Source organism: Copadichromis virginalis, linkage group LG7 (genome assembly GCF_057382275.1).
Source record: "Copadichromis virginalis isolate Kocher_CV1m ecotype Utaka linkage group LG7, C_Virginalis_male_GT1.1, whole genome shotgun sequence".
In the NCBI taxonomy this organism is placed as follows: Eukaryota; Metazoa; Chordata; class Actinopteri; order Cichliformes; family Cichlidae; genus Copadichromis; species Copadichromis virginalis.
Window position 1 is genome coordinate 7,912,102 of NC_140624.1, and position 14,706 is coordinate 7,926,807.

General features: G+C 38.1%; 1 protein-coding gene across 1 annotated transcript; it reads left to right on the plus strand.

The window, feature by feature from the left end:
• The first annotated feature begins 1,070 nt into the window (after positions 1 to 1,070).
• Positions 1,071 to 12,069, plus strand: rhcgb (Rh family, C glycoprotein b). Its single transcript, XM_085461452.1, has 11 exons — positions 1,071 to 1,469; positions 4,136 to 4,325; positions 4,965 to 5,115; positions 5,471 to 5,618; positions 5,750 to 5,916; positions 6,111 to 6,248; positions 9,208 to 9,344; positions 9,494 to 9,618; positions 9,711 to 9,784; positions 10,296 to 10,363; positions 10,916 to 12,069. The coding sequence occupies exons 1-11, from the start codon at positions 1,250 to 1,252 to the stop codon at positions 10,962 to 10,964; spliced, it is 1,467 nt and encodes a 488-aa protein (XP_085317578.1). The 5' UTR covers positions 1,071 to 1,249; the 3' UTR covers positions 10,965 to 12,069.
• The last annotated feature ends 2,637 nt before the right edge of the window (positions 12,070 to 14,706 follow it).

Genomic DNA, 14,706 nt, shown 5'->3' on the forward strand with positions numbered 1-14,706 from the left:
TGCCAACTTGCTCTTTTTCTCCTATAATGGTTCAAAATGGTTTGACAGTTTTAATATTTATTATATTTATTTAGCAGACAGGGCAAAGTATTTAAACAGATTAACGGGAGTTACTATAGTCCTTCTTTTGCTGGTCTATACCTGGATAAATGGGAACTTCGTGTTTAATCAGGAAAACATGTTTTTCACACAGATTATTTGCTGGGGGATTAATTAAAAATATTTGTTTGATTTGGTCTCGATCAGAGACAGAACTACAAGCTTTAAATAACATGCATTCCAATATTAAGCTATTGTTAGGTTATAGCAACACTATAGGAATTCCATATGTGGAAGACAACTAAAAAGGATATAGTGCTCATAACCTTGCTGAAAAAAATAAAGGCATTTTAATTTTATTTTGAAAAGACCTGAAGTTTTGGATATTTAATCCAAATTATTTGTTCCAGTTTACTGATTCTTTATTTTACTCCGCTTTCATTGTTTCTGAGCACTAAGTGCAATAAAATGTTTTAATGTGAAAGTGAAAGTGAAATTGTTCTCTATAATTTGCTTGTATGAACCAGAAAAATGCACAAAAAACTGGACATTTGTTTCAACCTTAAACCCAATGATGGCTGTTTCAATCAAACCTGTCATGTATCTTAGACATTATTTACAGTTCATCGAAACAGCCCTGAGCAAGGAGAGAAGAATGTCCCCTGTAGCCATCTAGAAATAAGAAAACATTAACTGCAAGTTCTGTACAAGCCTCTATTATTATTGAAAAGCTTCATTTGTTTTCCAAAAATTGGCTTTTTGTCCTAAGGAATAAGTTAATCTCGCTGTTATATTACATGCTAAGCAAACATAAAGCCTAACCAACGAAATTTAAGGAACAACGTTTTTGCAGATTATTTAGGATGTGAATAAAGTTTGATTTAGTTTGATCAAAATTTTAGTAAAAACTGAAAATATGCTAAACTCAAAATTCAAAATCTAGATATCACTGAAAAGAGTCGCATGTGACTTGCAATTTGTAGGGAGAGTCTGTGGGTGTGTCCTCAGAGTCCCATCTTGAAAAATGCTCAGACCTTTAAAGCGTCTGTCACTTTTGCAGAGAGCAGCTCAGCAGAATAATTCAGAATTCAGATAATAAGGCATTGAGATAAAAATAAAAAAAAAACTAAAAAAACTATATACATATATGTTGTTGTTTTTTATTATTATTTTTATTTTTTAGAAAATCTATTTTAAGTAATCAAAAGCAATGGGAGCTTGTCAGAGCTTTAGGGAAATGTGTGATCGTGAAAAGAACACCAATGTTCATCTGAGTCTTCCAGCCGTTTGCATTGTGTGGCAGACTGCCATGATCATCTTGTTTGGGGTTTTTATGCGTTATGATCACGAGTCAGATGCGCACTGGATAGAGCACAGAAAACATTCAAATTTAACAGACATTGAGAATGACTTCTACTTCAGATATCCAAGTAAGTAATTTCTTTATTTCTATCTTTCTTCACCAGTAAATTCTGTAATGTATCCATTTCTATGTACAATTAGATATTTGTTCTATAATTTTATCTCTGCTAGCAAATAGTTTTTTCCAATCCAGTAAAAAGCTTCTGGTTGACTTACCAGTTTCAGACCTCATATTATGCTAACCTTACAAATTACCTTCACATTGCTGACAAAGATCTGACTCCTAGGTGAATTTTCCCCAAGGATTTGACTCCTCTAAGGCCTCGTCCTGTTAAAAAAAAAAAAAGAAAAAGAAGAAGCTTAATGTCCATACTAAGCAATAAAGTGTGTCTAATTTTGATAATATGTTTTGTTTAGATTATGAGATTTTAAAGATCATGTAACATGGGGGGATATATTGGATGTATGGTTGTGGAAACTCTACAACACAGCCCACAGTGTCAATGTCAGGCTGTCGATAAGGCTAAGCCATCTGAGATGTGGTGTTGGATGTCAGATGAGAAGTTCTTTTCCTGATACACGTTAAAATTGGAGACTGAAAATACCCGGTTTTAAATTGATCAGTTTAACTGCAGGCAGTTTGCAACATCTCAGGCTTTGCTGGCTATGTTAGTTCGAAGACAGAAAAAAAGAACTTGTGCTAAAACATTTGCAGCTTATTGTTTCACAGTGCAGTGGCACCTATTGCGCCTCACAACGTGTGAGACAGTTGCAGTGTTATGTTGTAAATAATGCTGCTGTGCATGCTGGTATCTATGTATCCTATTTGCTAGTCATGTCAGGTACTGCCTGTCTCATGATTAAAGAACACTTCTTCAAGTGTGTAGCTGTAAATATAACCTCTAGATTTTTATACTTTTAATCTTGATTGATCTGAACTTCTAAGACCTGACAGATTTTTTTTGGCTTAATTTAATGGAGTTATGCAATTCCTGACAATTTATTAAATATAACTAACTTTAGTTAGATAGATATATAAATAACCTAATTTTAAAAAAAAAACCAAAAACGTGTTGCTAGATCTACTTTAAATAATTACAATGATTTTGAGCAGGTGTTGTCCATACTTGCACTACAGACCCTCCAGATTCATGGAAACTGCCAAATCATCACTGTCATCGTTTTCCTGGTCTGCCCGTGTTACTTTTAAAGACATTTCCTGCAAACCCTAAGGGTTAGCACCTGCATAAGTAACTAGATGTAACTCTGCATCATCAAAACATGTCATCATCTAATCTGCAACAGTAAATACACACAGAGTCCTCGAGTCATCTTCACATTTTACCCCCTGTTATTTAATAAGCCCTCATGACTCCTGATGACATATTGTAAAAGTAAACTGCATGGTAGACAGAGCTCTGAAGGTGACAGTTTTTCCTCTAAATTCAAGAGTACACAATGTAACCTATAAAAGATCACAGGTTAATTAGTATCAGATTAAGAAAGAAAAAAGGACAACGATGGGTGTGATTAGCATTTTTGAAATCAAAAATATCTTTGCATACGATTTTATATAGTCACATTTAAAGCTCAGTTATTCTGAGAGAACGTGTACTTTAAATAGTACATACTTGGGGCAGAATCACCCCATTGCAAGAAGGTTGTGGGTTTGAATCCACCAGCCTGCATGCCCCCAGTTTGCATATGCTTCCTGTGTCTGCATGCGTTCCCTCTTGGTATTTTGGCTTCCCACAGTTCAAAGACATGCGTGTTAGTTTAACGGTGATTCTAAATTATCCTTATGTGCGAATGTGAATGGTTTTCTGTCTCCCTGTGTTTCACAGTGTGTGTGTCTCTGTCACAGCTGTGACAGGGAGTGGGGTGGCTCAGGTTGTAGAGCAGATCAGCTACTGATCGGAAGGTTCCTCAGCATACAAATATCCTTGGGCAAAATACTAACTCCAAATTACCCTCTGATGCATTCATCAGAGTGTGAATTAGTTGCACTTGAGTTTAGAAGTGCTTGTATGAGTGGGGGTGAATGAGGCATGTTGTATAGAGCGCTTTGAGTACTCCGGGAGAATAGAAAAGCACTATATAAGAATCAGTCCATTTACCATTCTATCCCAACTGAATGAACGAGCCGAAGAAAATGAATAGATCCATAACACATGCTTACTAAGACATAAAATATAGTCATGGTGCATGGAAGGCTGACTTGAAGTAAATGGATTACATGTAAAGTTTCCATGTAATTTTGTTACATAAGCACAATGTAAATGTTACATTTAATGGAATCTGGTCAAATGAAATTTACTGCATTTGGATACATGTAGAAATATCAAGCACATTTTACACAATGATTAATTATTATAATAAATAAACCTTTGATTTATATATTTCACTTTTATATTAAAAATGCTAATTTGCTGTGCAAATCATCCCTAAATTGTTTAAAGCCAGGTTTTCTTTTTTATTCTTTTTTTTTCTAGTTTTGTCTACATGAGCCCTCTTTTAGATTTTCCGCTCTTTCCACAATTTTTGCATCAACCCTTCAGACACTTACTTTGTTTACTCTAGTTGTGTGTTGGCAGACTGTAAGTGACTATCCACAACATGAGTTTGAAAGTAAAAACGTTATAACCACTATGCCACCAAGCTGTCCCTACTACCATTCCTTTCCTTTTTTCTACTTCTATTCTGTACTGCTCTTCTAATCACATTTTTCTGTTAGGTTTCCAAGATGTCCATGTGATGATATTTGTTGGATTTGGTTTCCTCATGACATTTCTTAAGCGATACAGCTTCGGAGGAGTAGGTTTCAACTTCCTCATCGCTGCCTTTGGTCTACAGTGGGCACTGCTGATGCAGGGCTGGTTCCACTGGCTGGACACTGATGGGAAGATCAGAATTGGAATTGAAAAGTAATAGTTCAGTTTTATTGCTCACGATTGAAAGGAATCACTTCACACACAAAAAAATCTTAAATGTATGACTTATAGATATTATATAACAGGTCATGTTATGAAATAATGTGATTCATGCTATGAGGTCTTGTCTTTGATTCAAATACGGTCTCTCCTATGGGAATATGTTTCCACCTGTATCCAGAAGAAAAAAAGTGTAGGTGGAGAAACCAGTCTGAAAAATTGCCACAAAGATGTTTTTCAGCCACCCAAGAGTTTGTGTTTGTGGTTGGAAGTTAGACTGAAATTGGGGGTAATGGGAAATTATGCTACTTCTGAAGTGCTGCCAAAGATATGATAGCTGTGTGTAAAATAGAGATAGAGAAAGTGATCCACATGGGGTAATTCAAAACCGTGACCCTGTCCTGGCAGCATAGTTTCTACTGAAACACATTAAGATGTGTTTTCTTTTCATTTGCCACCCATGTGAATCTATGTTAAGTGTACAAAATGCAGCATTGTTAGTTCATTCATTTCCGAATAAGTGCACTCTTAGCCAAATAAATATGATGATCTTGCACAAGGCCAGTGCAGAGAAGTAATGCTCTTTTATTTCCTTGCTTGTCCTTTACATTTTGGCTGTTTTGCCTTCTTCAGCCTGATCAATGCTGATTTCTGCGTGGCTGGCTGCTTAATTGCCTATGGAGCATTGCTGGGAAAAGTCAGTCCAGTCCAGCTAATGGTTCTGACTTTGTTTGGGATTACACTGTTTGCTGTCGAGGAATTTATCATCCTAAGTGTTATACACGTAAGTTTTAACAATCAGATTATACTTCACCAAAAATATATAATAAAAATGCTATCTAATCAGACAATACATATAATTTCCAGTTGTAAAAACAGGAGCTCATTTAGTTCATGTCTGTGAACGATCCAGACCCCGACATGATGTTTAGGTGACTTTTTCACTGTCATTTTATTGAACTAAAACACACACACACACACACACACACACACACACACACACACACACACACACACACACACACACACACACACGCATCTCAAGTCCACGACCACACCTGCTCAGAATCTGCTTCTCATAGCAGACTGCAGAGTAGGAAATATAGTTTTGGCCTAATGCTATTCTTTTATTCCTGAAGGCCAGAGATGCTGGAGGCTCCATGGTGATTCACACATTTGGAGGCTATTATGGTCTTTCCGTGTCATGGATGCTCTATCGTCCTAACTTGCACCAGAGCAGTCGTCTGCAGGGCTCTGTCTACCACTCAGATGTCTTTGCAATGATTGGTAAGCTCTGTTTACTACCCACAACTGCACATGGTCATGTTTAGTATTGCTTTTGATTTATAAGAGTTTTTTTAATCTATTTAATCTCACAAAACTCCCTGTTCCTCGTGACTTATATCACTATGGCACAGGCACCCTGTTCCTGTGGATGTTCTGGCCCAGCTTCAACTCAGCTCTCTGTGATCACGGGGATGGGCAGCACAGAGCCGCCATCAACACTTACCTTTGTTTGGCCTCAACTGTTCTCACCACTGTGGCCATCTCGAGCCTCTTCCAGAAGCATGGGAAACTAGACATGGTAACAAGTTACAAACACTTATTAGATATAACCTATTATGCACATGGACATGATTATGACAATAAGAGATGAATACAAACCAAAACAAGAAATCTATAAAGAGTTTAACAATCCTGCAAACAAATTTTTCAACAAGTGCACCCTTCAGATGATTATTTACCCAGGATACACATTTTTCTGCACCTGTTTCTCAGGTTCACATCCAGAACTCCACACTTGCTGGAGGCGTTGCAGCTGGAACAGCAGCTGAGTTCATGCTGATGCCCTATGGCTGTCTTATTGTAGGTTTCTGCTGTGGCATCATCTCCACACTTGGATATATCTTTCTCACGGTATGATATTTTTTTTCTTTTAATGCTTTCCTTCCAACTGCTGTCAGACTTTACACCATGGTCTCTGCTGATGACCACACACACACACACACACACACACACACACACACACACACACACACACACACACACACACACACACACACACACACACAATGAGACAGAAGAAGTCTAACAGAATGTGCAGAGGAAGAGGTGGAGACTCAAAAGATTGGATGAATTATTGGAACAATTGTAACTTTATCCCTGACAAGTGCATTTATTCCTACTATAACAAAGCATTTTATTCTATTTTGTATAGTATGTTATTCTATTTTATCTTATCCTATTATATTTTGTTTTTCTTAAGTTTTGCTCTTTCTGCCATGACCCCAAAATTTCCCATGTGTGCAACAAATAAGGAGGGTAGACCGGGGTTGTATTTCACACTTTTGACCCTTGCATGAATTTCTGATCAATATAATGTTGTTCAACAACCCTTTCATCACTAAAGCAAAGCCTAGGATGCTGGCTCAAAATAGTTGTTTGCAATTAATTATAACAAAAATTAATTAATTATCAAAGATCTGACACTTTGTGACCCCAGATGTACCCCAATGTACAGAGACATCAGTATTTCTATATATAAACAGCACCCAATGCCCCTTGTATTTAAAGCATGAATTTGAGAAAGTGACACGTTTTGCAAATTATTCTACATATGAGCAATAAAACTAAGGAAGTTGTGGTGCTTTAGTAATGTAGCTTTTGCTAAATGCACAAAAATAACAGAAAACAGATTCCACATTCCATTACTGTATTTTGAACTGTAATTTTAAAAAGAACTTCTGAACTTTTAAAATTACTGATATGATTTTAAAAGTTCAAAAGTTCTTTTTATCTTTTTACAGACAAATAGTCATTTTATGTGAGATTTTTCGACAGGTAACCTGAACAATAGTGAGCAAGTCAGTGTAGATCGGTGGTAGAGCAACAATGAACTTCATCAATATCAAACTCACTCTGAACTGATCTCCATTTTAAGTCATGATGCATGCTCGACCATCCACGTAAGGAAATTTACCAGGATCTCCATTTTAAGGCTTTTAGTTTTGCTCTAGTAAGTCTGTGCCTCACTCAAACTCCCACAAGTCAGTGATGACAAATGTATACTCGTGGACTGCCAGGGGTATCAGTTCTGCAGACAGCATATCTAAAACATACTCTCTTGCACTGGCTATTGGTGTATGGCTTAACACAAACATTCTGCTAATATAGAAACAAAAACAAAACAAAAAACAAAACAAAAAAAAACAACAACACTGCCTTTACATGTCTAGCTGTAAAAACTATTTTAATACTTGGGGGCTTGGGTGTCACACATGTGAAAGGTTAATCAGGGGGCTTAAATACCTTGGTAGAAAGAAACAGCTGAAAACAGTCAAAGCAAGACAGGGGAAGTCAAACTCGACACAAGATACAGAAGACGCCGCCCTGAACTCTTTTATACCTTCCCAAAAACAAAGAACATCCACAACTCTCACATGTTGGCCCATCTCACGGGGGGGCTATATCTCCTCACTCACAGAGAGAATTATGATCTTGTTTTCTGCTTAGCCGTCACCTCCCTAAGAGCAGGACATCTGAATGTCTTCAACTTTACAACAGGGCCCCTACCTAAACATTTACATCCCTCTAGAAGTGTGTGAATGTGTGTGTGAATGGGTGGATGACTGGATATGTAAAGCGCTTTGGGGTCCTTAGGGACTAGTAAAGCGCTATATAAATACAGGCCATTTACCATTTACCATTTAAGCAGGAGGACTCTCAGTATCTATATCTCTCTATATATGTTGCCTCGGGATCTTATTTTCAGGAACTATAATGTTAGTTTTCACTCATATGCTGACGACACTCAGATCAATCTTCAGCTGAAGGGAAACAGTTCTGCTTCACTAGAACCTTTATTTCAGTGTCTCGTGATCATTTTTGGTTGTAAAGTTGCGATTCTAGAACCTCACATTTTAATTTGCACAGTTTAGAACTTTTTATCAAATTGCATGCTAAAAATTTTGGGGTTATATTTGACAATAAGTTCACTTTTGCGAAACAGATTAGTTTAGTTGTACAGCGGTCTTTCTTTAAACTGAGGCTTTTATCCAAGGTGAGATCTTTTTTGTCTTTTAAAAACCTAGAACGGGCAATTCCTGCTTTCATCCTATCCCAACTGGACTGTTGTAATTCTTTATATGTAGGCATTAGTCGGCCTGTCTTGCAAGGCTCCAGCTGGTCCAGAATGCCGCTGCTCGTCTTTTGACACAGACGAAGAGGAATGAACATATCTCCCCTGTGCTTACCACGCTTCACTGGCTCCCTGTACGTTTTAGAATCAATTATAATATCTTATTGGTTATAAAGCACTGAATGGACAGGCCCCACGGTATCTGTCAGACCTACTGCAGTCTTATATGCCCCTTAGAGCTCTTAGATCGGGTGATCTTTTGCTCTTGGCCACACCAAGGTCGAGACTGGTTCTTAGAGGTGATCGTGCGTTTGCAGTCGTGGTGTCTAAATTGTCGAATGATTTGCCTCTTCACATTAGACAGGCTCCTACCCTCAATCTTTTTAAATCTTAAAAACACATTTCTACTTACCTGCTTTTAATACTGCACGAGAGTTATTTACTTATTTATTTGTTATTAGCTATTTGGCATTGATGTTGACTGATTTTGCTATTTTATTGCGTGTTATTTTATTATGTAATTTATATGTTTGTACAGCACTTTGGTCAACACCACTGTTGTAATTAAAAGTGCTATATAAATAAATAAACTAAACTAAACTAAACTGTTTAGTGTCTCCCTGTGATAACATCCCACAAGCATGCAAACTGGTGACAGGAGTGCTCTTACTCTACTAAAGTGAGAAAGTGATATTACTATAACTATGCTTGTGTAGTAAAATCAGACAAATCTTTCAGCCATTCATGGAGAAGCACCTGAAGATCCAGGACACGTGTGGAATCCACAACCTCCACGCTATGCCAGGAGTTGTAGGTGGCATTGTGGGAGCCATTACAGCTGCATCTGCATCTATTGAAGTTTATGGCCATGAAGGGTGAGTTTTCCTTGCCTACAAAAAGGAAACATTCAGCCAGACATTATGGCTGTGTTTCCCGTTTCAAATAAATGGCTTAAAGAGGAAAAAACAGTTGCAATACCTGTATTCTTTTCATTGAGCTCCCCTCCCCTTTTTTTTTAAAAAAGGCTGGCTAACACCTTTGACTTTGAGGGTAAATTCAAAGACATGGTACCCACAACGCAGGGCGGTCACCAGGCAGCGGGCCTCTGTGTGGCGTTGTGCTTCGGCATAGGTGGAGGCATCATTGTTGGTAAGGAAATCAGTTTGACAGAATATATACACTTGTTAAAAACTGCTTTTCAGACAGTGATGATAATGACTTAGTTTTTCTCTTCCTATTAGGCGCTATCTTAAGGCTACCTATCTGGGGAGATCCTGCAGATGACAACTGCTTTGATGATGAGACCTACTGGGAGGTGAGAGATAAATCTTAACATCCTTACATTTATGAGGATGTAAGGATTTGCAATGTAAAATCAGAATTCAGTCGCTATTTCAGCACACAGAAAGTTTTAGGATGCACAAAAAGAAAAAAGCTTTATTGGTATCCCTGAGTGGCATCTTTAAGATATTAAACAAATCCTGATGAATTTTATTAAATGGTCATACCTATTTTTGAAGCACACGTTTGCTCCAATGTGTATATAAATTGACAAAGAGATTTTAAATTACAGTCTTGGTTTAATGCTACTTGTAGAAACATTTGTTGTTGTGTTTTGCTCATTATGAGGCTGTTTCTCCAACCCAGCGTTAACATTTGCAAATAGTCTGCCGTCATTCACTCTTCTTCTGGTACAAAAATCCAATTTACTCTTTAACTTTTCCCCAAATTTAATAAGAAACCGTGAAATCAGATATTCTGACGATAGTTGTTCATATGCTTGTTATCTTCCTGAGATCACAATGTTTGCCTTCTAATATCAACAGGTCCCAGAGGAGGAGGAGAGCATCCCAACAATCCTGCAGTACAACAACCACGTGCAAAACAAAGATATGTAAGTGTCTCCTACTTTTATCTGTCGAGGATTTGTGCTGTTTTCATACCAAACTAATGATGCAGTCATTGCCTTTTGTTGTTCAAGACTGTACTGCATTCAGTCTCCTCTCGATGGCAGCACAGCACAGTTTTGGGATTATTCACACATCTTGATGTAACTCCTGCCATTGTGTGAGGGATATATTTTCAGGGTGTTGAATACAGTGTAATCAGGAGGTGAGGTGGCGGATAACACGACACCTCAGAGACATAGATGTCTCCTACCACCCCTAGGTGTGGGTTTAATCATAAGATGCTAACGCAGATGCTGTGCTCTATGCTGCTAAGTTAACCTGTGCTCTCTGTTGAAACGGGGTTTTCCACAGAACTGCTTCACATGGTTAACTCTTCAATGTGACCTTGAAGTTATGCAACAACAGTCATGTTTATAGTAGAAACAAAAATGCAACTAGTAATTATTTTTTGGAATCTTCTTAGTAGAGTTAATATGTAATGACCACATGAATGTCTTCAGGCCAGATCTTGTAATTTGTGAAATTTGGTTTTCTAGCGCCGAGTCAAATTTCACCATGGAGTCGGAGTCCAGGGCTCGATCTTAATGGACATCTGCCTTGTTTCCTATCATTCTCCCACTGGACAAAAATGTTCATTTCGTGCAATTAATGACCACTTGTCAGCACCAGCTGTTTTTCATACAGTGATATGTTTGTCAGTATGTTATGACTGAATTGTATTTCAAAATCTCGTTTTTTGTTTGAGTTAAAAACTACTGGAGGAGTAATGTATCTTCTGCTAGCTGAACACATTATTCCATTTAAATCAGCTGACAGTAGGTCAAACATTCAGTGGGGGGAATTACCTTGATTTGCCTCATTTCAAAGTAAAGAGACCGGTAAATTGACTTATGTAAATTCTCGTGTCGCTTGCAATAATACCTCTAAAGCTAACCTAAACTACTCAAGAGAAAAGTTTTGTCTTATGCTTTGAACCACGTTGCGATGCATTTGTAGAATCTCCTATTCAACATTTCTCCTGATCCAAATCTAAATGATTTTGGTCTGTGTGATGTAATGAACTGCAGGTAAAATCTAAGAGTACACAACTTTTAGACAAACCTTTCTGTCAGCTTCCTTCATTGTCTCATTAGTTACATCTGAAAATGATATTTCCATTAGATGCATTTGAGTAGGGTTTTTTTTTCTTTTGGTGTGTATCTTCATGGAGAATTTTTACAATGAGACGGGTATTAATCTTGATACTGATTGATTTAGACCTAAGTTATCCTGTGACATTAAAGTAAATAAATGAATACATTTGGTAACGTGTTATCACCACCCTCTTATCAAGCATTACAAAGAATGATGGAAATGTAAATATGCAATCACACATGAGGAATTTTATAAAGTTAATATGCTGTTCTTTTTCCCTTCGTGCAGCGGCCTCTTCTTATGAGTACTTTTAGAGTTAGCAACAAAGACATTAGTCAACACCTTTTTGATTGTTGGATGATTCCAGCTAGTCACAATTTGCTAATGGTAAAATAGGCTATAGAAGGAATGTGTTACCAGATATGTTTATTGATATTACTGATCTGAAAATTGGTTTTGTCAGAAGTTGATATTTGTATTCTTAAACGTTCTACACTGATTGTATTGATCGTAATGTAATTTTGGAAATTAAAAGTTATTAAGAAAGTGTACAATGTCCTATGCCTGCTTTGTCTGTATGTGAATAATTAAGTTTGGATATATTTAGCAATTAAATAAATGTAGCCACTTTCACGTAAATTTTTGTTTGAAGCGGTGCACTTGAAATACAAATTTAAATGTGAGAGGGACTGTACCTCCTTCAACGGCTCCTCTTTAGTGGCGATGCAACTCAGGGTAAAGGTCGCACTCTTATTGCTCTCCCGGGACACTCTGGTGACCAAAACAAACTAGAGATCAGCCATAAGATCTTGACCTCATGTCACAAAAGGGCAATATCCCTGACAGGGTTGAACACACATGCTGGAGTTAATTATTTTGAATTCATTAGGAGAATTTCTGTGAAGTCATACATATTCCATATTGATATTATTTTTTCCACATGGATGGGTAAAAAAAATGCACAAGTGTGGGTTGTTCATGCAATAAATGTTAGATGATGCCTAGTCTGTCTATAATTGCTAAATATAGCATTGATTTGTGCATCGTCTATCCTTCATTTTCTGATGAAGGCTGGATTCACACATGCTCTGTCTTCTGCCCACACGTCTGTGGCATTTCACTGGTTGAAGGCGGAAGCAGCAGCAGCAGCAGCAGCAGCACCAGCTCATGGCGGGAGTGTGGATGATTCCCACACATGAGTAGCAGCAAGGAATCCATCTCCTCATCCAGTCTCTTTGCTGACAAAAGCAGGCTTAGCGCTGTTTTCTTTTGTCATCAGTAACGTGTTTGAGTAAAGGAGGTAATGGTGCCACAAGTGCTCCAATTAAACGAGATGCAGCCCTGCTGGGAAGAAAGGCTCCCCCATTGCCCCCGATACCCCCCTATAATACATACACGCACATATGTGCACACACCCACACACAAACCTCAGCTCTTTTCATGCTACCCCCATGCAGTTCCCGCCCCAACTCTCCTCATGTTTATTCATCAGCCACTTAAAGGGCAAATGCAGAGGCCTGTTAAAACTAAATCAGGCTTACTTTTAAATGATGCCATGCCGTCCCCTCTGAGGTTAAGGCAGCCGGACCTTAGGGGCTTCCCAAATTCAGCATTTAAAGAAGGTCCTTCGGATGGACGCTGGCCACACGTTCATTCCTGAGAGCAAAGTGAGAAGGTGAGTTGGGGAAAACCTTTGGGGGGCATGAAAGAGGGAGGCATGGACAGAGAATGAGGCCTCACTTTCATTGCTGATGACCCACTGCCTGCCATCCAGGCTCAATCATGATCTCTGATTGACAGGTCGAAGGAAGGAGAGGGTGGGAACAGAAGGAGCTTAGAATGAGAGCTGCACAAAACGTACTCCCATATAGGGGGCTGTGGAGATGCTCATTAATGATAAAGAACATACCAGGCAAAGCATGTTTTCTCTGCATGCCAGCAATGTTGTTTGTTGGTTGAGATTAGTTTGTAATCTCCTAAAATGTACAGAACACTACATTACTAAAACACAACGTGGGAGGTCGTGTTGGTGCACCTGATTGTGGACATTTAGCTTTTAGTTCTGCAACCCTAAACCCTTTTTGTTGTATTTTTCATTTCTTGATGAAACATTCCAAATGTTTTCAGTTGGTGAAAGGTCTGAACTGCAGGCAGGCTAGTTCAGCACCTTCTGTTACAAAGCTATGCTGTTGTAATAGATGCTGTATGGCTTCTTTGCATGATGGGGCTTTAATTTGCATCTGTGGATGGCACAATGAGCTGTGTTCACGTACAAAACTTTCTGGAAATGTTGCTGACTGACTCCACACAGTGATTTCCATGACAGAATCGTGTATGTTTTTAATGCAATGCTGCCGGAGGGCCCGAAATTCACAGGCATCTAATACCGATTTTTGGCCTTGACCCCTTGCGGACAGAGATTTCCCCAGATTCTCTGAGTCTTTTGATATTATGCACAGTAGATGATGAGATGTTAAAAGTCTCCACAATTTTACGCTGAGGAAAATTATTCAGAAATTGTTTTACAATTTGTGGAAACAGGGTTTTTTTTTCTGAAGCTCGGGCCATATTAATGAATATGAATAAAATATGGTTATATGAGGTTTGCAAATAATTGCATTTAGTTTTCATTTACTATTTACACAGCATAACATCTTTTTTGAAATTGGGATTGTATTTGTTTTTGCCACTCCTCAAACTAAACAGCACAATATGGTATTTTTTTTTATTTCTGTGTGTTCATGGGATTGTTTTATAGATATAGATACACGCCATCCACACTGCAGTAAAACCGCAATGAATTCCCTTTACAGTTACAAGCACCTACAGTGGTTAGAGTAGTATTCAGGAATCTATGTTCACTCTCTTATAGAGAGAGCTATAAAAGCCCTTTTGAAAGCAACCACGAGTCCATAAAACTGTTCATAAACTATTCAAGCCCTTAGTCTTTTCTCTCTGTGCCTAATCTGCTCACATTCTGTTTGCAGTTTCAGTGTCCCCTAAAGGTGATCTCACAGCAGGCATTTCAAAACTTTCCTGACCATTAGGATCTGGACTGTCTTTGTGATGTCTAATCCTGTGACTAATTGAGTCCTATATTTCCCACCATCACTCCTGTCCAATGTTTTCCTTTGAGGCATTTTCAGCTATTTTTTTATTCCATTACATTTGAGAGAGAGTGGCATGTTCCAGA

Bases quoted from the DNA above. Each gene is read 5' to 3' on its own strand.
- rhcgb (XM_085461452.1), top strand. From the start codon at position 1,250: ATGGGAGCTTGTCAGAGCTTTAGGGAAATGTGTGATCGTGAAAAGAAC. The intron at 5,619-5,749 runs GTAAGCTCTGTT...ACTATGGCACAG, and splicing joins AGATGTCTTTGCAATGATTG to GCACCCTGTTCCTGTGGATG. The intron at 10,364-10,915 runs GTAAGTGTCTCC...TTGGTTTTCTAG, and splicing joins CACGTGCAAAACAAAGATAT to CGCCGAGTCAAATTTCACCA.